Below are 27,962 nucleotides of genomic sequence, written 5' to 3' on the forward strand. Positions count from 1 at the left end.
CTTCAGTGGTTGCTGGTGCTGGTAGGTGGGGGAGGGGAGGCTGTGGAGGATGCCTAAAGTTGTATCACGGCTGCATAGCTAGTCCCCGTTGTTCCCTTCTTCTGGAGCCATTCACTGGTCCTTGTTATCTTCTCCTTCAGGGTTTTAACTTTGCAAGGAGGCTGGTATGATTGGAGAGTCTCCCTAGTCAGGTTCTGCTCCTGTGACTTAGGCAGGAGCTGGAACTTCATAGCTCTTCCCAGAGACCTGGACCAGGATCTGTGCCAAGGCAGGAGCTGATTCTGCCTGCTTTTGTGGTTGCTAGAAGCTCTCGGTCTTTTCGGCTTCTCTGCTATGGTTGATAATTCCTTATGCACCTTCACTTTTTGGTGAGAGTGTATTGTGTTGTTCTTTTGCTTATTTCCTTCCCTTGGCTGCTTTGGTGTGACTACTATGCTGCCATCTTAACCGGAAGTCCCAGAGTTTGTTTATCTATTTATTTATTTATTTATTTTTAAACATATTTTAATCAATCAATTAATTAATTAATTAGAAAGAGGCAGAGAGAGAGAGAGAGAATGAATGGGCATGCTAGGGCCTCCAGCCACTGCAAATGAGCTCCAGATGCATGCGCCCCTTGTGCATCTGGCTAACATAGGTCCTGGAGAGTTGAACCAGGGGTCCTTTGGCTTTGTAGGCAAGTGTCTTAACTGCTAAGCCATCTCTCCAGCCCCCCAGAGTTTATTTTTTATGACAGGGCGTTTTAACTCACAGTTTGACTCTCCTGCTTGTACTTTCTGCATGCTGCATTTACAGGAGTGGGACACAGTAACAGCAGACTAAGGAATTCCTCGTTTTTAAAAAGCACAAGTATTGCTATGTCTGTCATTATATCTCAGTAGGACACATCCTCTGACATGGTCTCCTCATTTGTGACACTGTCTTTGATCAATTGAGTAAGGTAGTGCACATCAAATATTCACATATTTCAGATAGAATTTTCCTTTGGTGATTAGCAAGTGTCCTGGGGAGTATTCTTTTGACCTCCATTCTGAAATTAGAAATTTAATGCTTTTATTACACTGGCAGTTATAGAATGATGGATCTTTGAATTATCTTCAGTTCCCTTGTATTTACAGATTGTTATTGTTCAGTCATGGAAAAGTTCTCTTCAGCCAGGGATGAACTACAGTTCTGTCTATTATGGGCAGGATAAATGCATAATTCTTCTTTTTCATTAGTTAGCAATTTTCTTATACAGCTTTACAATGCTTAAAACTGCCAGTAGAGGCAAATGAATTATCTGTAAAATAATTTGTTTCTAAATAAAAGATTAAAAGTTTCTTTGTTTTCAGAGCTAATTCTGTCTTTGTAAATTTATGGTCTTTTCATGTTGTATTAATTTGGTTGATGTATCTGAGGGTCCTGCCATTTTTTTCTTACTGTTATTAGTAGTGATGGTATCACGTAAAATTGATGGGAAAGATGTATCTGCTTTTCTCTTTCCTTCTTTTAAATAAAGAATGATGGCAAGAAGGTAATATAGAGCACTTTGATTACTCTTCCTGATATCTTAGTAATTTTTGATGAGGACAGATTAATATAGTGATTGGTGATTACTGAGATTAATTTAATTCATACAGACAAGTATTAATTGGAATTCTCTTAGTATGTGGGAAATAAGTTAAAATTGAAGAAATAATTCTGAAAGTTTGGTCACTTGCCTCCTTCTGCTTATGTGGAGTAACCAGTAATAGTCATTTTTATATTCTGCCTGTTATGCCAAACTTCTTTTTTTTTTGGGGGGGGTTTGGTTTTTCGAGGTAGGGTCTCACTCTAGCCCAGGCTGACCTGGAATTCACTATGGAGCCTCAGGGTGGCCTTGAACTCATGGCGATTCTCCTACCTCTGCCTCCCCAGTGCTGGGATTAAAGGTGTGCACCACCATGCCCGGCCCCCAAACTTCTTTTGTATTCATGTATATTTCATACCCTGAAAATCCTTCTGACATGGGAAGCTACATTTCTCCCCTATGACTTTGCATTATAAAAAGAATACATTTCCAGGTGTTGTGGCATAGGTCTTTAAATGCAGCAGGTGAAGGAGGAGGCTCACTGTGAGTTTGAGGTCAGCCTGGATTACAGAGTGAGTTCTCGGTCAGACTGGGCTTAAAGACCCTGCCTCAAAAAAAAATTACAACTTATAAAGGATGTCATAATCATCTCTGTCGTTATTATTAAGTACTCTATAACAAGCTTCATGTTTTAAATCTACATTTTAGCATTTGCTCTGTTTAACTCTCCACATTTGTGTTTATATGATAAGATTAAAATTCCAGTATTTATATTTATTTGTCTGTGTTCCTAGAACACTGGGTTTATAAGTATGAGGAAATTTATGTTGTGGTGATCACTTGTTTAAATGTTTCTTTCCTTTGTGAGCCTTTAGGTTCCTTCCAGCTAGGGGTCTGATATCATACATCTTCCTACATGTAGGACCTACCTTGGTGACTCAATATGTTGATATACTTAGTGAATGAATTATTTTTAAACCTTTTCCTTATGAACTATACATGTCATTGTGATTGTCTCTGCTTTGAGAATAAAAGTGTCCAGCCAATTTAATACTGAGTTTTTCTTCTATTGATATTTTTATCAAAGTCTCGTGGACCTGTTTTGGAATGTATTCACTTTCATGTGGTTCATAGTGTCCAGTTTTTCCTTCCATTGCTTGAAGATAATTATTTCACATAGCTGTCCACGAGGCTTGTTAGTGTCATTGGAAATACCTCCACAGGAGCATACCTACCCAGACAAGCTTATTAGTTACAAGTTAAGTATTTGCTGTACCTGTAAGCTTATGAGCAACAAAACAATGGGTGCTTTCTTACAATTTCACATCAATTATGTAATTGTCCAAGTATAATTCTTGAAAAGTTAGTGCAGACTGTCCAACATGCATCACAATGTTAATATGTATTCTTGTTTTTGTGATGCTGGGAGTTTCAACCCATTCCTCTTCCATTTTTGAAATTGTAATTTATTTTACCTTTTCAACAAATATTCTGAGAAATTGGCCCATATGCTTTTCCATATTTTCAGAGGGGCTCATGGGTACTACTTTCTTCAAAGCCCTTTATCAAAAATGTTGAAGTAGGGTACATTTCACTGGGTTCATCCAAACACTTTGGAAGATAGCTCTTCTACCATTTCCTCCGCCCCTTCCTTTGCTGGCACTTGGTGATACAGGTAATGCGTTCCTTCCTGTACTGTCAGCCTGTGGGTATGGCACAAGTACATAGGGTCTTAGAGCAAGGAATGAAACTCCTGCATGGTATAAGGACACAGCACTCGGAGGTACATTGGGACTGCTTGGAAATGGTCTTCAGAAGGAAATCAATTCTAAGCTTGGATCTAAATGATGATTGGGTAGGAAATAACTCTGTTCCTTATACGCAAATAGCTTCTGGCTTAACGAACGGGGCAAGGAAAACATGGCACCTTTGCAAGAGTTTTTGAACACTGTAACTGACCTTATTAGTGTGTGGGGCGGGATCTGTGTGTTCTTCAGTATATCACTTCCGCAGTATTTTTAAGGGCCTTTTATGTTTTAATGTTAAGTGAAGGCGTTGTAACTGAAAACACATTGGTTTGCATGCTTTATAACAAATTGTAGGCCGAGATTTTATAGCACTGTTTACAGTTCATCTGAGATTCTGTTTGACTCTGAATACTTTTGTTGTTCAGCATATTATTATTGCAAGAGGTAGAAAATACTCATTTCTTAATGTCATAGAAGTCCTGACTTTTGACTTTTTTTGTCTTGACTTTTAAAAACAAGTATTAATTAGTAGCTACCCAGATTCCTATCAAGAGTCATTGGGTTCAGCCATGCTGTTTTGTTTTGTTTGTTTTGTTTTCGGTCTCACTCTAGCCCAGGCTGACCTGAAATTCACTATGGAGTCTCAGGGTGGCCTCAGACTCACAGCAATCCTCCTACTTCTGCCTCCTGAGTGCTGGGATTAAAGGTGTGCGCCACCACTCCTGGCTGCCATGACTTTTATTAATCAGATCCTGACACTAATTCTTCCTCCTTTTTTCTGAGATAGTTCTTGTATGTAGCCCAGGCTCCCTTAAACTCATGATCATCTTTCTTTAGTGCCCCAAGCAGTAGAACATGATACCCCATGCCTGCTTTTAATATTTTTACTTAGTTTCTCACTCATATTTCTTTGCCTTCTTGGACTTAGGTATGCATTCATGTACTCATGTTTTAGCAAGGAGGTGCCCACTGTCGGTTGTAAGTGTTCAGGTACCTTAGAGTTTGTGATATTTTCACCCCTACACTTAAAATATGTTTAGGGGAAATAAGGTATTTTCTATTATTTTCCATTTGAGTTCTCTCCTTACAGGCTTACAAAGATGATTAAGAGATGGTATAGAAGCAGGGCGTGGTGGCGCACGCCTTTCATCCCAGCATCTCCCGAGTGCTGGGATTAAAGGTATATGCCACCATGCCCGGCTTTTTAACATTTTTAACTAATTAATTGATTTGAGCAAGTGAGCAATACAGAGAGAGAAAGAGAGAGAGAGAGAGAAAGAAAGAAAGAGAGACAGAGAAAGAGGCAGAAAGAATGGACATGTCAGGGCCTCTAGCCACTGCAAACAAACTCTAGACATATGTGTGCCCTTGTGTATTTGGCTTACATGGGTCCTGGGGAATTGAACTGGGGACCTTAGGCTTCACAGGCAAACAAACACCTTAACTGCTAAGTCATTTCCCCAGCTCAGGTTTTGAGTTTGTTTTCTTTTAAATTTTGTTTATTTTTACTTACTTGAGAGTGGACGGACAGAGAAAGAGGCAGGTAAGAGAGGGAGGAAGAGAAAGAATGGGTATGCCAGGGCCTCCAGGCACTGCAAACTCCAGATGCATGCTCCACCTTGTGCATCTGGCTTACGTGGGTCATAGGGAATTGAACCTCGAACCAGGGTCCTTAGTCTTCACAGGCAAGCGCTTAACCTCTACGCCATTTCTCCAGCCCAGGTTTTGAGTTTTTTAAAAATCTTTTTATTTAGTTATTTGCAAGCAGAGAGACAGGGAGTGAGAGAGAGAGAGAGTGCATGAGAGAGAAAGATTATGAATGGGCATACCAGGTTCTCCAGCCACTGCAGACAAACTTCAGATGCATGTATCACTTGGTGCATCTGGCTTTATGTGGGTACTGGGAATTGAACCCAGGTCATTAGGCTTTGCAGGCAAGCAACTTAACTGCTAAGCCATCCCCACCCCAGGTTTTATTTTACTTTTTTTGGTGTGTTCAAGGTAGGGTCTCACTTTAGCTCATGCTGACCTGGAATTCACTATGTATTCTCAGGCTGGCCTTGAACTCTTGGTGGTCCTCTTACCTCTGCCTCTCTAGTGCTGGGATCAAAGGTGTGCCCAGTGGGTGTTGTGGCACTTGCTTGCAGTCTGATGGCCTGGGTTTGAATTCCTAGTACCCACGTAAAGCCAGATATACAAAGTGGCACATGCATCTGGAGTTTGTTTTTAGTGTCAAGAAGCCCTGGTGTGCCCATTCTCTCTGTCTGTCTTTCCCCTTGCAAGTAAATAAGAGAATATGATCTGGGCATGGTCAACCTGAGCTACAGTGAGATCCTGCCTTGAAAAACAAAACAAAACAAAAGGCATGTGCCACTATGCCAAGCTTCCAGGTATTTTAAAAAAATATTTATTTATTTATTTGAGAGAGGGAGGGAGAGAGGAGGAGGAGAGAATGGGTGCACCGGGACCTCCAACCACTGCAAATGAACTCCAGACACATGCACCACCTTGTGCATCTGGCTTTATGTGGGTACTGGGAAATCAAACCTGGGCCCTTAGGCTTTGCAGGCAAGCACCTTAACAGTTAAGCCATATCTCCAGCCCCAGCCCAGGTTTTGAGTTTTTATTAGTTGGTATATTTGTATAAAAGTATATGTAATTTGTGTGGATCATATTGCAGTACTCATGCCCATATATTTAAATAATCAATTTAATGGTTTATTTATTTAATTGGTTTTTAAGTTTAAATGTATTTAAATTTATAGGTTTTTATTTAAAATGTAAGTTATAGATTTTTTAATAGTATGTTCTAGTCTTTACTCAAATACATACCCATATATGTTCCTAAATTAATTTATATCAAAAGTTTTCCTATATTAACCCTCTAATAATTCCCTATAACTTATAACTGGCATTTTCATGGGGTATGTAATGTAACCAAAAATAAAAATAGTGCTTGTTAGTATACTTTTTACAAGTTTAGGGGAGTTCTTAAAAGAAACAAGCAAAACATATAAAAAGTTGATTGTGTTTTTGTCTTAAAAGCTGATCTTTCTTGAGTAGTGTATTTATTTGTATGTATTACATTATACTGAAGAATATAGTATAAGTAATTTTCTTCATCGTTTTTGAAGAAAGACATATTTTTAGATGATAGTTACATGAAGTTGTCCTGGACAGCAGAATTAAGAACACCTGCTGTCGGCACTGGGAAGAGTTCATGCTGAATAATGCTGCAGAGTGAGGGAGGGAGGCAAGGGGGCCGACTGCCCGGGCTTGCCATTCTGTCTTCCGTGGGAACTGTTCAGAAATGAAACTGAAGAGTGCTAGGAAAGAGGCTTGGAAGCTCAGCAGCCATCCTGTTTGCTTTTTAATCCCTCACCCCACGCTTGTTTATTAGCTGTGACTCTGAGTTCAGAGTCAAAACAAATATTTTAATGGTATGATTTATGATTTGTTTAGAACAGTTATGCACAGATCTTTATAGATTAGGTGTGGGTGGGTGGTATGTATCCTTCGCTTTCAGTTATTTAGGTACAAAATGCCTAACATTTTCTAGAAAACTTCTTTTGTGTTAAAACATTATTGGGGTTGGGGTAGCTTTAAGTGTCACCAATACTGACAAAAAGTCCAGAGCTTTCCTGTGACCATTTTTCTTCACTAGTGACCCATATCTAAATTATGGTCTACTTATTTACATCAGATTTGGAGCTTATAAGTTATTTTTTTTTCTTTAAAAATTCTTTCTCTTGTTTCTCTGTGGTCTTTGCTGTGAAGCTCCAGTTCTTGGAGATCATTGGGTCCTACACCATGTTCCCAGGTCTCAGAGGCACTGTCTATTTTATTTCATACTGTTTTCCTTTCCCAAGATGGATTATCTAATCTCAGGTTCAATAATTATTTCTTCTGTCAGTTCAGATCTGCTGTTGGAATCCTTCTAGAAAATTTCCTTGTTTTAGTTATTGTAGTTTGTACAGATTTTCTGTTTATTTCTTATTTTGAAGTGACATGGTCTCATACTTCCTTGCTTTAAACATGGTCTTTTTGTATCCTGCAAACATTTGGTATTTTTACCAATTTAAGCAATTAAATATTCTAGATATAGGTCCTTTGTCAGGTATGTATGTGTTAAACAAATATTTCCATCTGACCTGAATTTGCTACTGTCCTTTATTAGGGTCTTTCTCAGAGAAAAAATTTTAAAGTCTGTTTAACTCCAATAGATCTTCCTTTCTTCTACACCCATTCTCTCTCTCCTCTTTTTTATTTCATTGGCATTTTGTGATGTATCCCAGGGTGGTCTTGGACTCATGGCCACCCTCCTTCTTCAGTTTCCTGAGTCCTATTTTCTTTTATGGATTATGCTTCTCTTGTCATGACCAAGCAGTGTTCATCAGTCTAAGGACTAAAGAATTTATTCCCTGTCATCTTATGATGGTTACTTTTACCCTTTGCAGCTACATCTCTGTCAGGTCTGAGTTAATTCTAGACCATGTCACGGGTAGATTGTAGCTCTTTTAGCTTTCTCCTTTCTTGGAATGTCTGTATTTTGTATGTAGCTGTGAAGTAGTTGTTTTTCTCTCTAAATTGTGTGGGTAATCCATACTGTACATTATATTGAGTGTGTACATGTCATGGATAATTAAAATGGAGGTTTGTAATATATATGGATTATAAATGCCCTATGGATATGTCATTTATTTGAGAAACAAGACTAACAGGCTGATATTGTATGTTGCACTGATTTGGACATCAAAACAGATGAGTGTTCTTTTTTTGTATTGGAAAATAGAAACACAAGGGAGAGGAAACTCTGCGCTGGGCCTGACTGACACCTCTAAAGTGGACTTCATGTCTTTCATTCAGTCAGTGATTGGTCAGCTTTCCAGAACGCTACTTCTGCCACCCAACTGCTAGGATCCGTGAAGTGTGACAGCTACATTTTAAATCATTACCCCTCCTTGGCAGGGAGATTGCTTTTCCAACCATTAATAAGAGAAAAATGAATGTTGAGTCTCTAGTAAAACAGATTAAACATGCACCCTTTTGATGCTTGACTGCATCTTTAACAGAACTGAAATTCTTCTGGTCACTCAAATGCTGTATATTGAAAGGTGAAGGTAGTTTGGGGTTAATCTTTAAAGAGGGTTAAATTAGATTTTTTAAAAAATGTATCTTTTCTTTGTTTTAATTTTATTTGCAAGGGGGGGGAGAATATGAATGAATGTGTATACCAGGGCCTCTAGCCACTATGAATGAACTCCAGACACATGTGTCCCTTGTGCATCTGGCTTATGTGGGTCCTAGGGAAATTGAACCTGAGTCCTTTGGCTTCACAGATAAACGCCTTAACTGCTTTGCCATCTCTCCAGCCCCCAATTTTTTTTTTTCATAAAACTTGTTCCCATTGGTCATAGCAAGTCATCTGTAAAACACCTTGCCTTTACTTTTACTAATGTCTGTAATGACTTACAGATTTATTTGGTTAAAAAAAGTGTATTTGGCCAGGCGTGGTGGTGTGTGCCTTTAATCCCAGCACTTGGGAGGCAGAGGTAGGAGGATCGCTGTGAGTTCGAGGCCACCCTGAGACTACATAATGAATTCCAGGTCAGCCTAAGCTAGAGCGAGACCCTACCTTGGAAAACAAAACAAAACAAAACAAACAAAAAAAAGTAGCGAGATGGGGGGTTCAGGGGGGAGAGGGTGAATTATGAATGGGTGGGTCAGCCACTGCAAACGAACTCCAAATGCATGCATAACTTTGTGCATCTGGCTTTATGTGGGTACTGGGGTATTGAACCCTGGCTAGACTTTGTGGGCAAGCATCTTAACCACTGAGCCATCTCTCCAGACCTGATTGTTTTTCAAGGTAGGGTCTTGCTGTAGCCCATGCTGACCTGAAATTCACTCTTATTCTCAGAGTGGCCTCAAACTCATGGTGATCCTCCTACCTCAGCCTCCTGAGTGCTAGGATTAAAGGCGTGCTGATTTTTATTTTATTTTATTTTATTTTGAAACAGGGACTTACTTTATAATCCAAACTGTCCTGGAACTCACTATGTGGCCATTGGCCTCAACCTGTGCTGATCCTTCTGCCTCACTCTTACATGCACGAGGATTACAGTTGTGAGCCACTGTGCCTGGCTATCTCACGGATTTTTACATGCTAATGTGGTTTAAGGTTTTTCATGTGACATTCTTGGTTCCTTACTTGTTGTCAGCCGCACATTATCATTAACAAAGCAGATGGGCTGGAGAGATGGCTTAGCGGTTAAGCGCTTGCCTGTGAAGCCTAAGGACCCCGGTTCGAGGCTCGGTTCCCCAGGTCCCACGTTAGCCAGATGCACAAGGGGGCGCACGCGTCTGGAGTTCGTTTGCAGTGGCTGGAGGCCCTGGCGCGCCCATTCTCTCTCTCTCCCTCTATCTGTCTTTCTCTCTATGTCTGTCGCTCTCAAATAAATAAATAAAAAATGAACAACAACAAAAAATTAAAAAAAGAAAAAACAAAGCAGAGGCAACTTGAAGAGGTGCTTTTTTTGCCCCTCCCCCCGCCTTACAATGTGATGCTTCCATTGTAGGTTTATACTTACTGTCTGGTTTCATTGTTCTGTAATGTAGAACACTTTGCTCATGGTGTGGGTTACTCCCTGAGGAATCAGTTTTCTTTGCCACTGGTGCACTGTACTTGTGCAAGACTCTGAGGAAACTTTGCAGGAATTTGAAGTAAATATATAGTGCCTAGTGCCCCCATACGTTCAGTAATTCGCTGTAGCGTCACAGTTTCTCAAAGCAAACATTTATAGTGTGTAGCTAGAGAGATGGTTCCGCAGTTAAAGGTACTTACTTGCAATGCCTTATAGTCCAGGTCCAATTGCCTAGTACCCATGTAAAGCCAAATACTTAAAATGGTCATTTTTTTTCATGGGAGAGATGGCCCCATAAGTGTGTATGCTCTAGGCAAGTTGTAATGCAACTCTGGGTACTAGATTTTCAACATTAAGAAAAGAACCCAGCCCTTCCTCTCCCACCCCACACTTGATTTAGAAAATGTGCATAGCCAAGTAATTGAATTAATGGGAGATGTGAGTGCATGCAGTGGAATACTATGTAAAAAATGTGAAGTAGGCCAGGCGTGGTGGTGTATGCCTTTTATCCCAGTACTTGGGAGGCAGAAGTAGGAGGATCGCCACAAGTTCAAAACCACCCTTAGACTACATAGTGAATTCCAGGTTAGCCTGAGCTACAGTGAGACCCTACTTCAACCCCCCACCCCCACCCCCACCACAGGACCTGGGTGTTAGGCTATGCAGGCAAGCACCTTAACCACCTAGCTATGTCTCCAGCTTATGTCTACTAAATTTCTATTAACTTCCACTCAGAGTACACTTGACTATGTACTTTTAGCAGTAATTAATTAGCTGGCACATTAATTTACCATTAGTTGAATGGGAATCTGTGTGTGTAATTTTTCTTTGGGGTCCCTTGTGTCTGATATTTCCATGCAGTTGCTCACAGATCTTGAGTGCTTTACTGTTGTGTTGGTAGGAGCAGATGACAGAAGCACATTCATACTTAAACTTCTAAACTTGTATTTCCAACTGTCTGTGGGTTTTACTTCTTACTATCTGCTCATCTTAATTCAGCCTATGTTTCTAAAGCCCGTTAGAGATATACATCTGAGAAATTGTCCCAGTTGTTTTCCCGAAGTCATGATTCAGATTAATTTTCTCCAGCCATATTTTCTTACCTCCCCTAATCTGCTTCTTCATCTAAGTAATTTAATATTTTTGCCATCTTGTATCACTTCCATGTTGTTATGTTAGAATGTGAACAAGTAAATATCACTTAATAATAATAGCAGAGCACTTTCATACAATGTTTATGTTTTCCTCCCTCCCTTCTTTGTTATTTTATTATTATTATTATTATTATTATTATTATTATTATTATTATTTATTTGATAGAGAAAGAGGGAGGGAGAGGAGGGGGGGGGGAGGGAATGGGTACGCCAAAGCTCTGGCCACTGCAAATGAATTCCAGACACATGTGTCCCCTCATGCATCTGGCTAATGTAGGTCCTGGGGAATCGAACTTGGGTTCTTTGGCTTTGCAGGCAAACACCTTAGCTGCTAAGCCATCCTTCCAGCCCTCTCCCTCCCTTCTTACCTTCTTAGTATTCTTTCCTTTCCTATCATTTTCTTTTTCTTTCCCTTTCCTTTCTTTCTCCCTCCTACCCCCTCTTTCTTTTCTCCCCTTCTCCCCCCTCCCCTTTCTCCTCCTCTCCTTCCTTCCCTCCTCCTTCTCTCCTCTCTTCTCTTCTCTTTTTTCTTCTTTCAGATAAGATCTCACTCTAGTCAGGGCTGCCCTGGAATTCACTCTATAGTTTGAGGCTAGCCTGGAGCTACAGAGTGAATTCCAGGTCAGCCTTTAAGTGAGAGCCTACCTTGAATAAACAACAACAACAAAAAGTATTTTGACATTAGCCCTTTCCACATGAAATTTGTATGTTCATTTATTACCTGTTTCATTTTAAGTTGTGTTGGTTATGGATATAGACAAGTTTAGAAAGGGATTAAATAAATCATCTTTGGTTTATTTTGTACTGTTTACTCCATTGTCTCACAGGATGTTATGTAGTTTAATAGAGATTTATATTCTGATCTCCTAACTTGGAACAACACAATGGTGATTTGATCCTAAAAGATGTACAAGAAATAGATGTTTCTGGAGAATGGAATTTCAAAGGGGAAAGTGTGGGGGTGGAGGGAGGGAATTACCATAGGATATTTTTTTATAATCATGCAAAATGCTAATAAAAATTTAAAAAAAAGAAATAGATGTTTCTGGGCTGGAGATGTAGTGCAGTGGTGGATTGCTTGCCTGGTGTGTTGCTCCATTCTAGTACAGCAAGCACAGAAAACAGAACCTAAGAGTTTGATAACAAATGAAATTGATGCTAACTATAGAGACTGTGAGACCATTATTGCTTTTTTTTTTCCGAGGTAGAGTCTCACTGTAGCTCAGGTTGACCTGTCACTCTGTAGTCCCAGGCTGGCCTCAGACTCACAGATATCCTCTTACCTCTGCCTTCCTAGTGCTGGGATTAAAGTTGTGTGCCACCATACCTGGTAAGATCACTGTTTTTCAGCGTCCATACCCATTAGTAAGATTTAAGGCTTACTTCCAGCCAATGTTAACGTTCAATGGAACTTGAGTCGGTTAAAAGAGTTCTATCATTATTGAGATTCGCTTCTTTACCTTGGTACTTACCAGTTTGGCTGTATACATATGAAAACAATTTGTCAATTTGTATCTTTTCAAGTATTGATTGGAAGTATTACATTATAAGAATTAATAGCTGGGCTGGAGAGATGGCTTAGCAGTTAAGGTGCTTGCCTATAAAGCCTAAGGACCATGTTTGACTCTTCAGATCCCACGTAAGCCAGACGCACAGGGTGCTGCTAGCACACAAGGTCATACGTGCACACAAGGGAGGGGAGTGCATGCGTCGAGTTTGATTACAGTGGCTGGAGGTCCTGGTGTGCCAGTTCTCTCTTGCGTGCTCTCCCTCAATTAAAAAAAAAAAAGAAGGCCAGTATGTTGGGCTTGTCTCAAAAAAAAAAAAAGAATAGTAAAATATAAACTCCTCTTAGGAGCACTGCCATCCGACATCCTACAGACTTGGATTTGACCCTGCCTATCAGTGCTTATGCCTCTTTTTGGAAGAGAGTGTGAGTAAGTGGTCATTTGTCTTTGGGCTCTCATGTGCGCACACGAGAAAGAACCAACAATTAGATAGGCGTTATAAATAGGGTATGGGAAGGGGGCCACCTCCTCAAGTGTCCAGGAGTCTGTAGCATCTGCCCAGAGCTGTTTCACTTCTCTTTAATTTTGTTCTTTGGTCTAACCAGCTGACGCCCAGTTGAAAAGACTTATGTTCCTATGAGGCCACAACAGCCTTAATGTTCCTTCTCCAGCTACCTCAGATTTTGGAGGACTCTGTGTTCCATAGCAGCTCCACTCCCCACCCTCCATTGCTAACACTCATCTATCAAACTCGAGGCTGAGAGTGAGGGAGAGGAAGCTTCCAGATAAACATACAGCAGTGCCTAAACAGCTAATCACTCTCAGCTTCCGCTTCCAGGCCCTATAATTAGAAGTCCTTCTTTTCCTTATATTCCCAGATGACGCAAATGCTTTTTGTGGCTTGGCACCTCATTTGGGGCGTGGGTTTAGTTTATGGCCAGGCTGGAGTCTGGTTTAGTCTTCTGATGCTGCATAAATAGTTCTCAGGCCACAGTCTTCTCTGTGTGAGTTTTTCCTTTTATGTATATGTGCTTTTTAACTTGTTTTCTAGAAAAAAAAAAGAGCTTACTGTTTCCCCAACAGAATGTGTGTTAAAGAGGAAATTGTAAATTAAAAACAAGCACATGATTATGTAGTCCTATACTAGCTATTTCTTCTTTTTGACTCTCTGCCTTTTTAGTTTTTTATATTATTTTAAATGTTTCATGAAAAATGTACTCATTAGTTGATCAAAAAAGCTATATTTACATGGGAAAAGATAACTCTTGAGATAGGATATGTATATTAAGGGCTGGAGAGATGGCTCAATGGATACAGTTGTTGACTTGCCAGTGTGAGTACCCGAACTGGATTTCTCTGAACCCACATAAAACTGAGTGTTGTAGAGCTAGAATCTGTGATCCCAGTGTGCCCGCAGTGAGAGAGAAGGGAGGTGGAGACAGGAATATTGCTTGGAAGCTCATGGGCCAGCCAGCCAACCTAACAGTGAACCCCCTGCCTCAAACAAGGTAGAACATGAGGAGTGATGCCTAAGCTTGTCCTCTGACCTTCCTGCACACACATGTGGTGTGTGTGACTACACTCTCATACATGGCCATGTGCCCATGCACACCAAAATAAAGAGATACATGTATGATACAGATACATATTTTAAGGACTGTTTCCCTAAATTGATTTTACCTAACAACTACTTGGATTAATAGCTAGCAAAGCATGTTGAGATGTGTTCACCTCGAATTTTCACTTGTATGCAAAACAATAATGGTCATGATGTGTCAAGTCTTTTATTTGAATGTACATTTCATTTCATTTTATTTTAATTCTTTTGAGACAGGCCCAACAGACTCCCCCCCCTTTTTAAATGAGATAGATAGAGAGAATTGGTGTGTCAGGGCCTGCAGCTGCTGCAGTTGAACTCCAGGTATTGTTATTTGTAATAATTGGCACTTTTCATCATCTAAAATGTGCTGTTTCTGAAGTAGCCAGGGCAGTGGCATCTGATGTTTTACTCTACTGTTTTTAAGTAGAGTTATACCTTAGCTAAGGAAACAGAAGCCTTAGAGCTGGAGAGATGGTTCAGCAGTTAAAGGTACTTGTTTGCAAAGCCTGATGGCCCAGGTTTGACTCCCCAATGCCCATGTAAAGCCAGATGCACAAAGTGGTACATGTATCTGGAGTTTGTTTGCAGTGGCAGGAGGCCCTGGCATGCCCATACACCACCCCACCCCAACATATATTTTGTCTCTCTCTCTCTCTCTCTCTCTCTCTCTCTCTCTTGTTTTCTTCCTTCTCTCTGAAATAAATAAAAATAAAAATAATTTTTCTACGAGTCAGCAAAAAGAAAAAGTGAAAAAATTTGTGACTAACAATAGAGATTCATAGCTTGAGTAACAGTCAGGAAAGAATATAAAGTGTGCATGTGGCCTCATCACCATAGGTGTCTACTGGGAGGCAATATGTTAATAAATTATCAGATATTGTTAAATTATTTTTTAATTGGCACTTTAAAAATATCAATTTATTTATTTATTTATGAGAGAGAGGGGGAGAGAGAGAGAGAGAGAGAGAGAGAGAGAGAGAGAGAGAGAGGGAGAGAGAATAGGTGTGTCAGGGCTTACAGCTTCTGCAAATGAACTCCAGATGCATGCAATACCTTGTGCATCTGGCTTACATGGGTTCTGGGGAATTGAACCTGGGTCTTTTGGCTTTGCAGGCAAATGCCTTAACTGCTATATCATCTCTCCAGCCCAATAATTGTGTTTTTTTTTTTTTATGAAGTAGCCAGGGCAATGGCATCTGATATGTTATCTTGCTACTAACTAAAGTTATACCTTAGCTAAAGAAATTGCAGCTGGGCATGGTGGCACACGCCTTTAATCCCAGCACTCGGGAGGCAGAGGTAGGAGGATCGCCAAGAGTTTGAGGACACAGAGTGAATTCCAGGTCATCCTGGGCTACAGTGAGAGCCTACCAAGTAAAACCAAAAAGAAAAAAGAAAGAAAGAAAGAGAGAGAGAGAGAGAGAGAGAGAGAGAGAGAGAGAAAGAAGGAAAGAAAGAAAGAAAGAAACTGCAAACTAAGGGCTGGAGAGATGGCTCAGTGGCTAAAAGCACTTGTTTGCAAAGCCTGATGGCCTGGGTTTGATTCCCCAATGCCCATGTCAAGCCAGATGCACAGAGTAGTGCATGTCTCTGGAGTTTCTGAAACATATAAATAAATATAAATATAAATATAAATAAACAGCAAACTCAAATAGAATGCATTCTTTTCATTTCATTGACTACCTTATTTCCCCTAAAATTTGTTCATGCCTTTTATCTCTACAATGAAAAGGGTGTGTGTGTGTGTGTGTGTGTGTGTTTATGTTTGCATACATGTGTATGAAGGCCAGAGGTTGACGGTAGGTGTCTTCCTCAGTAGCTTGCCATCTCTCCCTGAACCTGGAGCTCACCAATTCAGCTAGACTGCTGGCCAGTAAGCCTCTGGGGATCTTCCTGCCTCTGCCTCCCCAGCACTGGGATCCTAGTCATGTTCTGCTACGTCTGTAACTTGCATGGGTATTGGCATTCAGACTTAGGTCGTCATGCTTGTGTAGCACACACTTCCCTGACTGAGCCAAGGGAAGAGAAAGGAAGGGAGGAGGATACTTAATAGGTTGATAGTGTATATATGTAAGCACAATGATTGTAATGGGGAGGTAATATGATGGAGAATGTAATTTCAAAGGGGAAAGTGTGGGGGTGAGGAGGGAGGGAATTAACATGGGATTTTTTTTTATAATCATGGAAAATGTTAATAAAAATTGAAAAATTAAAAAAAAGTTAACTCATATCATTCTACTTTTTGAAAAGCAGGGTAAATATTCCTTCCTTAAAGAAAAAAAAATAGAAAATCTACACAAAGTGTAAAGAAACACACACACAATGCTAGGTGTATGTATTATACTCTCTGGAACAACCAGTTTATACTATATAAAGGCAACTCCTCAAAACCCATGAAAAAAATCAAAAAGAGCCTGTAATGAGACATAAACAGCACCAAAACAAACAAATGGAAGAGCAAGGAGACAAGCAGATCAGTAGAGAATTACGTGGTGCAGTGTGTGTAACCTACCTTTACCTTTCTGGTGTATAGGACTGATGCAGATGCAGTAGAAGACCAGTTGCAAGCCAGCCTGCCATAAAGCAGAGAGACCACTTACCTGTTGTTACCTGAAAAAGGAGCTCTCTCTCTCTCTCTCTCTCTCTCTCTCTCTCTTTTTTCCAAGGTGGAGTCTCACTCTAACCCAGGCTGACCTGGAATTCACTATGTAGTCTCACTCAGGGTGGCCTCTAACTCACAGCAATCTTCCTACCTCTGCCTTCCGAGTGCTGGGATTAAAGGTGTGCGTCACCACGCCCGGCACAAGGATCTCATTTTTAATAAAATCTTATGGGTAGATGAAAGAACAGGAAAATCTATACAGGCACTGATCAAGACAGCTAGAAGCTGCCCATGGTGACTCATGCCTGTCATATGCCCTTGAGAGTCAGGCAGGAGGATCACTGTGAGTTTGATGCCAGCCTTATCTACATGCAGTGAGATTAAAAAAAATGTGTTTTCATCAAACGGAAGTGATCTCTGTAATAAAAGCGTTAACATGGCAGTACATACAGTGGAATACCATACCATGAAATGTTACTACTTATGATATCAAGAATTCAACTGGAGGTCATTTGAAGCAAGCTTGTCACGGAAACATAAGTACCACATAATCTCACATGGAACCTGAAGCCCACAGTAGCATGGTGATTACTATGTGAGACTACAGAGTAGTGGGGAAGCAGGGCTATGGAAAGGCTGGTCAGTGAGTCCATGTTAGAGAGCACCAGGAAGCTCTGCTGTGATCAGTAGGTACATTGGAAATGGAAATTCTAGCTTGGAGCACTTGCAGAGTTAGTGAGTGTGTTTTCATTCCATGGAGGACATCACTTTCACAGTCACTGTTTGGACAGTTATTATGAGCACTGTAGCATATGACTTTTCTCTCTATCATATAGCAACATCATCCTACCCAGATTAGTAGTTGTCTTCTGTTAGCGTAACTGTGTGGCACTTGTGTGATATTCATTAGCAAGAATGTACTTTAATTTTTTTTGTTGTTGTTTTTTTGAGGTAGGGTGTCCCTTTAGACCAGGCTGATTTGTAATCCACTATATTATCTCAGGGTGGCCTTGAACTCACAGTGATCCTCCTACCTCTGCCTCCCAAGTGCTGGGATTAAAGGTGTGCGCCACCACACCTAGCCTTGCTTTAATTTTTTTTATTTTCAGACTTGTGACCCCTTTTCCCTTTCATAATATTTAAAGATATTATGAGTTCTTTTGGAAATACTTTATCCATATACATAATCCTTTTTCTTTTTACCCCTTCCTATCTTCCAGGAATGCTTTTAGTTACAACAGACACCCTTGGCCATGACTTTCATGTCTTCCAAATTCTGACTCATCCTTGGTCCTCGTCACAAAGTGCTGTCCATCATCTGTATACACTTCACAGGGGAGAAACTGAAGCCAAAGTAAGTTGTGTATTTTCCAGAAGGTAATTTCTCTGTGTGTTGTAGCATTTAATTGAGTTGTTGTTTACATCAAATGGAAGATTATTGTTCAAGCAAAAATACCATTCTCTGAGAAAAGGTAATGTTAAAGTATGAATACCTTATTTTGACTAAATAAATACATAAATAATAATTACTTCATTATTAAAATAAGTTAGCAAATTTTGATAAGTCAGATCAGTTTACTCTGCTTCTACCATCTTAATACCTTGTCATTCAATTGATATTTATCTCTTCAGGCCTTTTATTGCACATTTACATAAATATGTACATATATACACACACACTTGCTAACATACTCATTCACACATATGCAAAAATAATTTTCATTATGAAATGAGCAACTAGATTTCCTGGAAGCAATTCACAGTCTCTAGTAGGGTTTGTGTGTGTCTCTCCTGATCATTATATAGTGCTGTCAGGTTTATTGCAGTCAGGTTCACATTGGTGGCAGGACACACTTGTGGGAGGAAAGCGTTTGTTTTAGCTTACAGACTTGAGCAGAAGCTCCATGATGGCAGGGGAAAATGATGGCATGAGCAGAGGGTGGACATCACCTCCTGGCCAACATCAGGTGGACAATAGCAGCTGGAGAGTGTGCCACACACTGGCAAAGAAAAGCTGGCTATAACACCCATAAGCCTGCCCCCAACAATACAGTACCTCCAGGAGGCTTCAATTCCCAAATTGCCACCAGCTGGTGATCTAGGAATTGAGAGCACATAAGTTTATGGGGACACTTGAATCAAGCCATCACATTCCATCCCTGTCCCCCATAAACTGATAACTATTTATGATATAAAATGCAGTGCATTCAGTCCAACTTTAAAGTCTCCAATCAATCCCAATGCCATTCAAACATCCCCATAATCTAAGGTCTTTTACCTGAACTGCAATATATATATATATAAACAACCTTAATGGCACAGAATATACATTTACACTGCAAAAGATGGCATTGAGCATAGTAAAGAAATATTGAGCCAATACAAGATTACAAACAAACAGGGCAAATATCAAACTCTGTAGCTCCAAGTCTGACAACTCTAACCAGTGACAAGTCTCCAAGTCCCATTATTCTAACCAAGTTACAAGTTTCTGTAGCTCCAGCTCCATTCCTCCAGCTAGGCTACTCACAGTGTTGGAAGCTGTGCTTGTTAGCCATCCCCTAGTCCTGCTATCTCTATTGGGTCTCCACTGCAACCCATGATTCATCCACATGGCTCCATTGGGCCTACATGCAGGTGATCCAACAAGCTTGCTTCACACTGCCCATGGCCATTTCCAAAATACAAAACCGTTTTGCAAATCCAGTGACCCTTTTTCTCTTGCATTTGTTATACTCCATAATACCCATAATACCAGGTGGGCTAACAATTTGTTAATCTGGCAGCAGGGGGAGGGAGGGCGGACTTTGAAGAACAGGACTCTCCATTAGCATTCAGACCTCTTGAAAAGAGTGCATTCTTCCTGTTGTCCCAATGCAGGTTAGCTGGCCAAATCTTTTTTTTTTTTTTTTTTTTTTTTGGTTTTTCGAGGTAGGGTCTCACTCTGGCTCAAGCTGACCTGGAATTCACTATGTAGTCTCAGGGTGGCCTCGAACTCACAGCGATCCTTCTACCTCTGCCTCCCGAGTGCTGGGATTAAAGACGTGCGCCACCACGCCCGGCTTAGCTGGCCAAATCTTAATGGTTGTAATCTCTCATACAGTTGCAGCTGAGTGGGAAGCAGCTTTGACCCAAAGATTTTATTTCTTTCTGTGCCATATCCTCTGCTCACGCCAGTCCATTTCTATGCAATATAACCCTGCACAAGTTCCCCAAGACACAGGCAAACAGAATGCAGCAAGCCTGTCACACAAAGTGCTTCTAGCTCAGTCCAGGCAAAGCTCTTTCTCATCCTCACAAGCCAAACCTCACAGTTCATAGTTCTTACTGCATTCATGTCTTGTACCAATTGTTTTGTACCAAATTCTTATCTTCTTCCTTTACTTAGTCTCTCTTGTAAAATAAAATAGCCTTCAACGAACTTGAATTTTTTTTATAGAATATGTTTTCTGAAAAAAATAAGAAGTTTTGACTTCAGTTTTATTTTTCTCTGATTACATCTGCTAGGAACTATAAAATATGACTCTAGTGATCACTATATATAACCTTTTATTTTTAAGTGATATCTTTTGTTTTATTTGACTCTGTTTTTATATCATTTATTTCCTTTAAGAGTGGCTGATGAAATTATTCTGCCAATGATTTGTTTTTATTTCTTTATTTGCTTTATAAATATTTATTTATTTATTTATTTATTTATTTATTTATTTAGTTAGTTAGTTAGGTTTTTTGAGGTAGGGTCTCACTCTAGTGCAGGTTGACTTGAATTCACTATGCAGTCTCAGTGTGGCCTTGAACTCACAGTGCTCCTCCTACTTCTGCCTCTTGAGTGGCACACTTGAGTGGGAGGGGGAGAAAGAGAGAGAATGGGCATGTCAAGACCTCCAGCCACTGCAAACGAACTCTAGACACATGTGTCACCTTGTGCATCTGGCTTTCGTGGGTCCTGGGGAATCAAAACTGGGCCCTCAGGCTTCTCAGGTGAGGGCCTTAATTGCTAAGCCATCTGTCCAGCCCCTAGTTTTGATTTTGCCATTCTTTCTTCTTTCAAAGGCTTTGACCAATGGGAACATTGACATTATTCAGTGCATAACTAAGTTACTTAATACTCAGCTTAGTTACTTTTCTTTGTTTTGTTTTGTATAGCACCTTTAAACTAGATGAGTATTTTATGTAATGATTTCATATTTTAGTATGGTGCTGGACACATTTCATTTCTTTATTTTATAAAACCCTGTTCTGTTGGTATGGGCTACCTTATTCATAATCTTATAGAATTTGAGTGTTTTAATCATAACAATTTTAAAAAATATTTTATTATTTATTTATTTGACAGAGAAAGGGGGAGAGGCAGAGAGAGAGAGAGAGAAAGAGAGAGAGAAGGAGGGAGAGAGAGAATGAGCATGCCAGGGCCTCCAGCCACTGCAGACAAAGTCCAGACATGTGCGCCCTCTTGTGCATCTGGCTGACCTGGGTCCTGGGGAATCGAACCTGGGTCCTTTGGTTTTTCAGGCAAATGCCTTAACCGCTAAGCCACCTCTCCAGCCCCATAACAACTTTTTGATACATGTTTTCCCTTACTATTATTTGTACAATGGAAAAATAGAAACCTTGCTTAAGGTTATTGCTATCTCTAATTGTAAGGACAGTGCCTCATATAGTCTTGCTACAAATGTTTGGGATTGCTGCACTATATCTAGTTATCAGGTAGGCAAACCAGTAGAACATATTAAAGTCATTGTGTTCTTAGATTCATCTTGTGATTTGGAATTTCTAAATATCATACATGAAGATCTAAGAACCTTAGTTGTTGACCATAAAATTTACCATTTTAAGGCCCTACTGAAAATATTTTTGAACTGATAAAATTTAACACCATTCATGAAATCTGTATGGCACATGATTTATCTAGCCATCTTTGAGTACTCCAAAATTATATTGTTCTGAAATTTTCCTAGAAGTCTGGGTACTTTAATCAGGGAAGGGAAAAATGAAGTATATGGATCTAATTATATTGAATTAAGTTGTTTTGTGGTCTTTGACTTGGGACATCCTCTGCATCTGACAGTAATTTTCCTCATAAAGCACATATGCAGTAAGAAAAATGGTCCCTGTTTCAACAGTTAGTATAAGCCTTACAAATGTTTTGTTAGTATACCTTTATAGTAGCTTACTGAGGTGGACCTAAGTTATTTTTATACTTACTAATTTTTAGTAAACAGCACTTTTATTTTGCAAGTATCTATATACTATCTATATATTAACTGATGCTATTTGTCATTAGAGATAAAAATACATTTTAGGGTGACTATATCCTAATTGTATTCCAGCTATTCTTGAACTATTATTGAAGTTAAGTATTTATTTGGAATATGTGCAGCCATGTTGATGACTCTATCTATGGTCACATCATTTGTGGTTTTAAGATATATTTCAAAGTTCGGTGTGGTGGCACACACCTTTAATCCCAGCAGTTGGGAGGCAGAGGTAGGAGGATTGCCACGAGTTTGAGGCCACCCTGAGACTACATATTGAATTCTAGGTCCGGTTGAGCTAGAGTGAAACCCTACCTTAAAAAACCAAAACAAAAAAGAGAGAGAGAGAGAGAGAGAGAGAGGGAGGGAGGGAGGGAGGGAGGGAGGGAGGGAGGAAGAAAGGAAGAAAGAAAGAAAGAAAGAAAGAAAGAAAGAAAGAAAGAAAGAAAGAAGGTATTATTCAGATACTATAAAATTCTTTTTTTGTTTGTTTGTTTTGTGTTTTTGAGGTAGGGTTTTGCACTAGCCTAGGCTGACCTGGAACTTACTATGTTATCTCAGGCTGGCCTCAAACTCAAAGTGATCCTCCTATTTCTGCCTCCTGAGTTCTGGGATTAAAGGTATATGCCATTATGCCTAGCTACTTTAAAATTTTTTTAAATTTTTATTAACAACTTCCATGACTATAAACAATACCCCATGGTAATGCCCTCCACCCCCACCCCCCATTTTCCCCATTGAAACTCCATTCTCCATCATATCCCCTTCTCCTCTCAATCATTCTCTCTTTTATTTTGATGTCATGATCTTTTCCTCTCATTATGATGGTCTTGTATAGTACAGTCTCATTCTAGCCCAGGCTGACTTGGAACTCAGGCAGGTCTTGAACTCACAGCAATCCTCCTACCTTGGCCTCCCAAGTGCTGGGATTAAAGGCATGTCCACTATGCCCAGCTACAAAATTCTTTAAGTGAGGAATTTGCAGGTTTGCTAATAAATTCTCTATAATGACCATCACCAGGGCTTAATTTAGGGACAGTTTCATGTCTTTTAAAAATACATCCCATGGGCTGGAGAGATGGTTTAGTGGTTAAGGCGCTTGCCTGTGAGCCTAAGGACATATATTTGATCTCTCTCCAGATCCCACGTAAGTCAGATACACAAAGGTGAGGCAAGCTCAAAGTCAACATGCCCACTAGGTGGCATAATTATCTGGAGTTTGATTGCAGTGGCTGAGGCCCTGGCATGCTAATTCTCTCTGTCTGTCTGTCTGTGTGTCTGTCTCTCTCTTTCATGCACACTCTCTTTAAAAAAAAGAAAAGAAAAGAAAAATAAATATTGCCAGTCCTTAGCAAGCATTCTGCTTTCCTGTTTTCCCAGCTTCCCTGTGTACTTGGACATTGGTTGATAATTATATAACCAAGGGCAGACAAGAAGTTACATTCTCTAAACTTTAGGTTACTTGTCTGTAAAAATGGAAGTCTGTACCTAGTTTATAGGGCCTGTGGAGGAAATATAAACATTGATTCCAAATACCTAGCAAAGCACTTGCCATAGTAAATCCCAAATAAATACTGCACTTTTTCCTGTACAGAGGGAGGCTGGAGTTACCATCCTACCTGAAATGAAACATTAAATTACAGCTTCCTATATGTTGCACATTAATCTTTGAAGAATCATGATTCCTCAGAGATGAGAAACAAATAAGGTGTTTATGTCACTCCACTTTACTGCCTAGAAGTCATTTCTAGTCAGTGTGGAAAGGGGAAATCTAGGTTGGGTTTGGAGTTCTCCTGAGTTAGTGAGGTTGTTAGAGACTAGGGAGCCTAGGGTCATAGAGTCCTTTTTTATTCTCAAGGCCGAGTCTTGCTGTAGCCTAGGCTGACCTAAACTCTGTAGTCCCAGGCTAGCCATGAACTCATAGTAATACTCCTAACCTCTGCCTCCCAAGTACTGGGATCAAAGGCATGTGCCACCACTCCCAGCTAAGGTCACAGATTCTTTGGACCAGGAACTGCAAAGAAAGAAAATCCCAGAGGTCTAAAAGGATGTGTGACCACAGAAAGAATTTCCATTTGGCCAGAAAGGAAACAAAATTAAAACTATCTGCATTTAAGGAAGACATGAATATCAGTGTTTTTAGTTTTAAAAAAATCTCTATTTAAAGGTTTTCATTGTATTACAAGATAACATTATATAAAAAGTCCAACCAGGCCTGGCAGCACAGGGCTATCATCCCAATGTCTTGGAGGCTGAGGTAGATGGATTGCAAATTTAGGGCTCACTGAGCTACAGGGTGAGATCCCAGGTCAGTCTGGGCAACTTCATGAGATCTTGTCTCACAGAGGCGGGGAAAACGGTCAAAAGATGGCTCAGGATGTTTGTAGCTCAGTGGTCATGCTCTTGTTTAGGTTGTGGGGGCCCTGGGTTCAATTACCATTATGGTCAACACGCCCTCACACAAATCAGTTGTATTTCCACATACTAACATACAACTCTAGTTGTACTGTATTTGAAAGCATAAAATAATACATTACCCATAGACTGAAAAGTAGGAAACAGTGCCAAGAGTAAATAAAGGCCTAAAGATATGAGGACTTCAACTGTTTCCTATTGCTGGAACACATAATATCATTCCAATGTCCATTTTCTTCAAAGTTAGCTATAGGTTCAGTCAAAAGCCTGAGTTTTTTTTTTTCCTGTAGAACTTAACAAGCCAACTTTAAAATTACACAGGACTTACAGTGCGCAAAATTTCTTAAAGAGTAAAAACCAAGTAGAAAGGGGTTGCTATCTACTTGATAGCAGGACTTTTAAATTTATGTTAAGCTGAGCATGAATTACAGGTCAGTCTACGTTAGAGTGAAACCCTACTCTGAAACACACACACACACACACACACACACAAAGGGTGCACAGATGCAATGTAAACTTTTAGTCTTTTTAGCATATTAACCCAAATTGGATGATAAATAATTATATAACCAATAACTTTGAAACTTTTTTATTGTTGTTTTTAAGGTAGTGTCTCACTGTAGCCTTGGAACTCGCTCTGTAGCCCAGGCTGGCCTTGAACTCATGGCCATCCTCCTACCTTTGCCTCCCGAGTTCTGGAATCAAAGACATTCACCACCATGCCTGGCAATAACTATAAAACTGTTATTTATTTATGTATTTATTTTTGTTTTTTTTTGTGGTAGGGTTTCACTGTAGCCCAGGCTAACATGGAATTCACTATGTAATCTCAGGGTGACCTCGAACTCATGCGATCCTCCTACCTTTGCCTCCCGAGTGCTGGGATCAAGGGCGTGTGCCACTACTCCTGACTACAAAGCTGTTATAAAGAACTTAAACCCTGGGCTGGAGAGATGGCTTAGCGGTTAAGCGCTTGCCTGTGAAGCCTAAGGACCCCGGTTCGAGGCTCGGTTCCCCAGGTCCCACGTTAGCCAGATGCACAAGGGGGCGCACGTGTCTGGAGTTCGTTTGCAGGGGCTGGAAGCCCTGGCGCGCCCATTCTCTCCCTCTTCCTCTGTCTTTCTCTCTGTCTGTCGCTCTCAAATAAATAAATAAAAAATGACCAAGAAGATATTAAAAAAAAAAAAGAACTTAAACCCATTTACTTTGGGTTAGACAGAGACTTTTTAAAAACACCAATAATGAAATCCATTAAATCATGAAATTTAAAAGTTATAGCTCATCAGAATGAAACACGTTTGTTCTTTGAAAGAAACCCTTCAGAAAAGCAAAAGATAATGCACGGTATTGTTTCCATGGGTCCTTTTGAGAATAGTTGGCACATGGATGTACTGGATTTCTCATATTTCTGTATTGCTATTAGGAATGTAAAATGATATTTTTGGCATTTTCATCAAATGTTAATATAAGTTTGCTATAGAATCCAGCAAACTTAGTTCTGAATAGATTATATACAACATAAAGCTTACATTAATCATTAATATTGCTTTCTTATGGTTGCAGTAAAAAATTCTGGTGGGGATGGAGAGATGGCTTAGCAGTTAAAGCACTTGCCTGCAAAGCCAAAGGACCCAGGTTTGATTTCCCAGGACCCACATAAGTTAGATGCACAAGGGTGCATGTGTCTGGAGTTCATTTCCAGTGGCTGAAGGCCCTGGCATGCCCATTCTCATTCTCATTCTCTCTCTTTCTCTCCATCACTATCTCTTCCTCTTTTTCTCTCAAATATATAAGTAAAAGTAAAATATTAAAAATTAAAAAAAAAATGTTGTGAGGGCTGGGGATGACCCTGCAATTAAAAGCACTTGTTGCACAAGCTTGATGACCAGAGTTAGATCCCCAGAACCCATGTAAGGCCAAATGCAGTGGTGTACATGTTTGTATTTCAAATGTGCCTATGGCAATAGGGGGTAAAATTAGGAGAACCAGAGACTTGTGGGCTAGCAAGTCTGGCTTCCTCAGGGCAAACAAGAACCTAACAAGGTGGAAGTCAAGGGCTACCACCCTGAGATTGTCCTCTAACCTCCACATGCACACCCTGGCCTGTGCACTCATACAGTCCTACACATGTACATCATATACACATGTATACATACACATAAACACACATGCAAAACAAAATTGGCATGAACTTTGGGACTTAAAATTAGTAGAAATTTATGCTCACATAAGTCCAAAATCAAGGCATAATCAAGTGGTGCTCTGTACTTCTTCAGAGAGAGCTATGCTCTGTTTTCCTCAGCTTTGGTGGCTGTCTACATCCCTGGACTTGCAAGCACATCACTCCACCTCTGTCTGAGTGAGCTCTCTGTGCCCTCACTTCTTTCTGCTCCCCCTCTGTATCTCATATGTGGATACATGTGATTGCTTTTAGAACCAACAAAGATTATCCAAGGCCTATACTTTAATTATATATTTGGCTAGAGTTAAGCCTGTTTAGATGTGACATTTGTAAATGGTATGACTGAGCTAAGGCAAATTTTCTATTCTTCTGTGGACCTGTGAGGCTATACTAAAAATTATCTGCTACTAAAGTACATAGAATAACCATTCTGTAAGGGAGAAACACAGAACAGTCAAGGAATCACTGGCCCAGAGAAGTTTACAGTGCAGTTGGGCAAATGCAGTTCAGTGCAGGTTTTCATTACCCTAGTGGGAGAGGCTGTGTCCTCTTTGACTTCAGCTTCATTTACTTGGCCTCTAGCTCTGCTCAGCCTTTGGACTTGTTTGCCCATGTCCTTGCCCTTGGACTCATTCATCCATTTTATTGCACAAAGTTGTCCATGGACAATGCATAAAGGAATTGGGCATAATTGGCCCACTGAAGACATCTGTCCTTGGATTAAAGTAGGGGTGATGGTGTCCTATGATTTCCTTGGGCTGCCTGCTACACACTTCAGCCAGCCTTCCAGAGGTGCTGGGATCACACAGCTGTCATGGCCCAGCGAGCACCATCACGTGCTGTCAAAGCTGAGCCATCCTTGAGGCAGTCTTGGTATTGAGAAGTAGCTCTGTGAATCAGGGCCTGTTGAGCCAGGGGCATTGCTTCAGGCAGCAGATTAAAGATAATATGCTGGGCTGAGTGTTCCTTGGAATATCCCATTTCCTTTAAGTCTGAGATCCCACCGTGTTCATCCGCAAGGTTACCCATCCAAAGTAGGTCTGGACTGTCCCTGGGCTCCATGTGTCAGTCTTTCAGTTATGATTAGAATATAGTAGTTTGTAATATTGTCCTTCTAAAAAAGGAGATGTATTTGGTTGCTGTGTCAGGCAGGTGGCGATGTTGTACTGAGATAATACCTCTGAGAGTTCAGCAGCCATTAATTGGGACCCTCCTGTGTTCCTCATGGACAGAGAACTGGAAGCTTGGTAGATGGTCACTTGGCTACTTGTTCTGCTGGTACCTCAGTGTCTGTGGTGAAGA

At 40.2% G+C, this 27,962-nt stretch overlaps 1 protein-coding gene across 5 annotated transcripts in view; it reads left to right on the forward strand.

Moving 5' to 3' along the window:
* Bcas3 (BCAS3 microtubule associated cell migration factor) overlaps positions 1-27,962 on the forward strand; it is a 664,126-nt gene that overhangs the window by 208,533 nt on the left and 427,631 nt on the right. For all 5 annotated transcript variants that reach the window (XM_004664529.2, XM_004664531.2, XM_045159845.1 and 2 more), the window contains one exon: positions 18,029-18,162. In XM_004664529.2, the coding sequence (XP_004664586.1) occupies positions 18,029-18,162 (134 nt within the window). The remainder of the gene's footprint in view (positions 1-18,028; positions 18,163-27,962) is intronic.

The sequence above is a fragment of the Jaculus jaculus genome, chromosome 9 (genome assembly GCF_020740685.1).
Source record: "Jaculus jaculus isolate mJacJac1 chromosome 9, mJacJac1.mat.Y.cur, whole genome shotgun sequence".
Taxonomy (NCBI): domain Eukaryota; kingdom Metazoa; phylum Chordata; class Mammalia; order Rodentia; family Dipodidae; genus Jaculus; species Jaculus jaculus.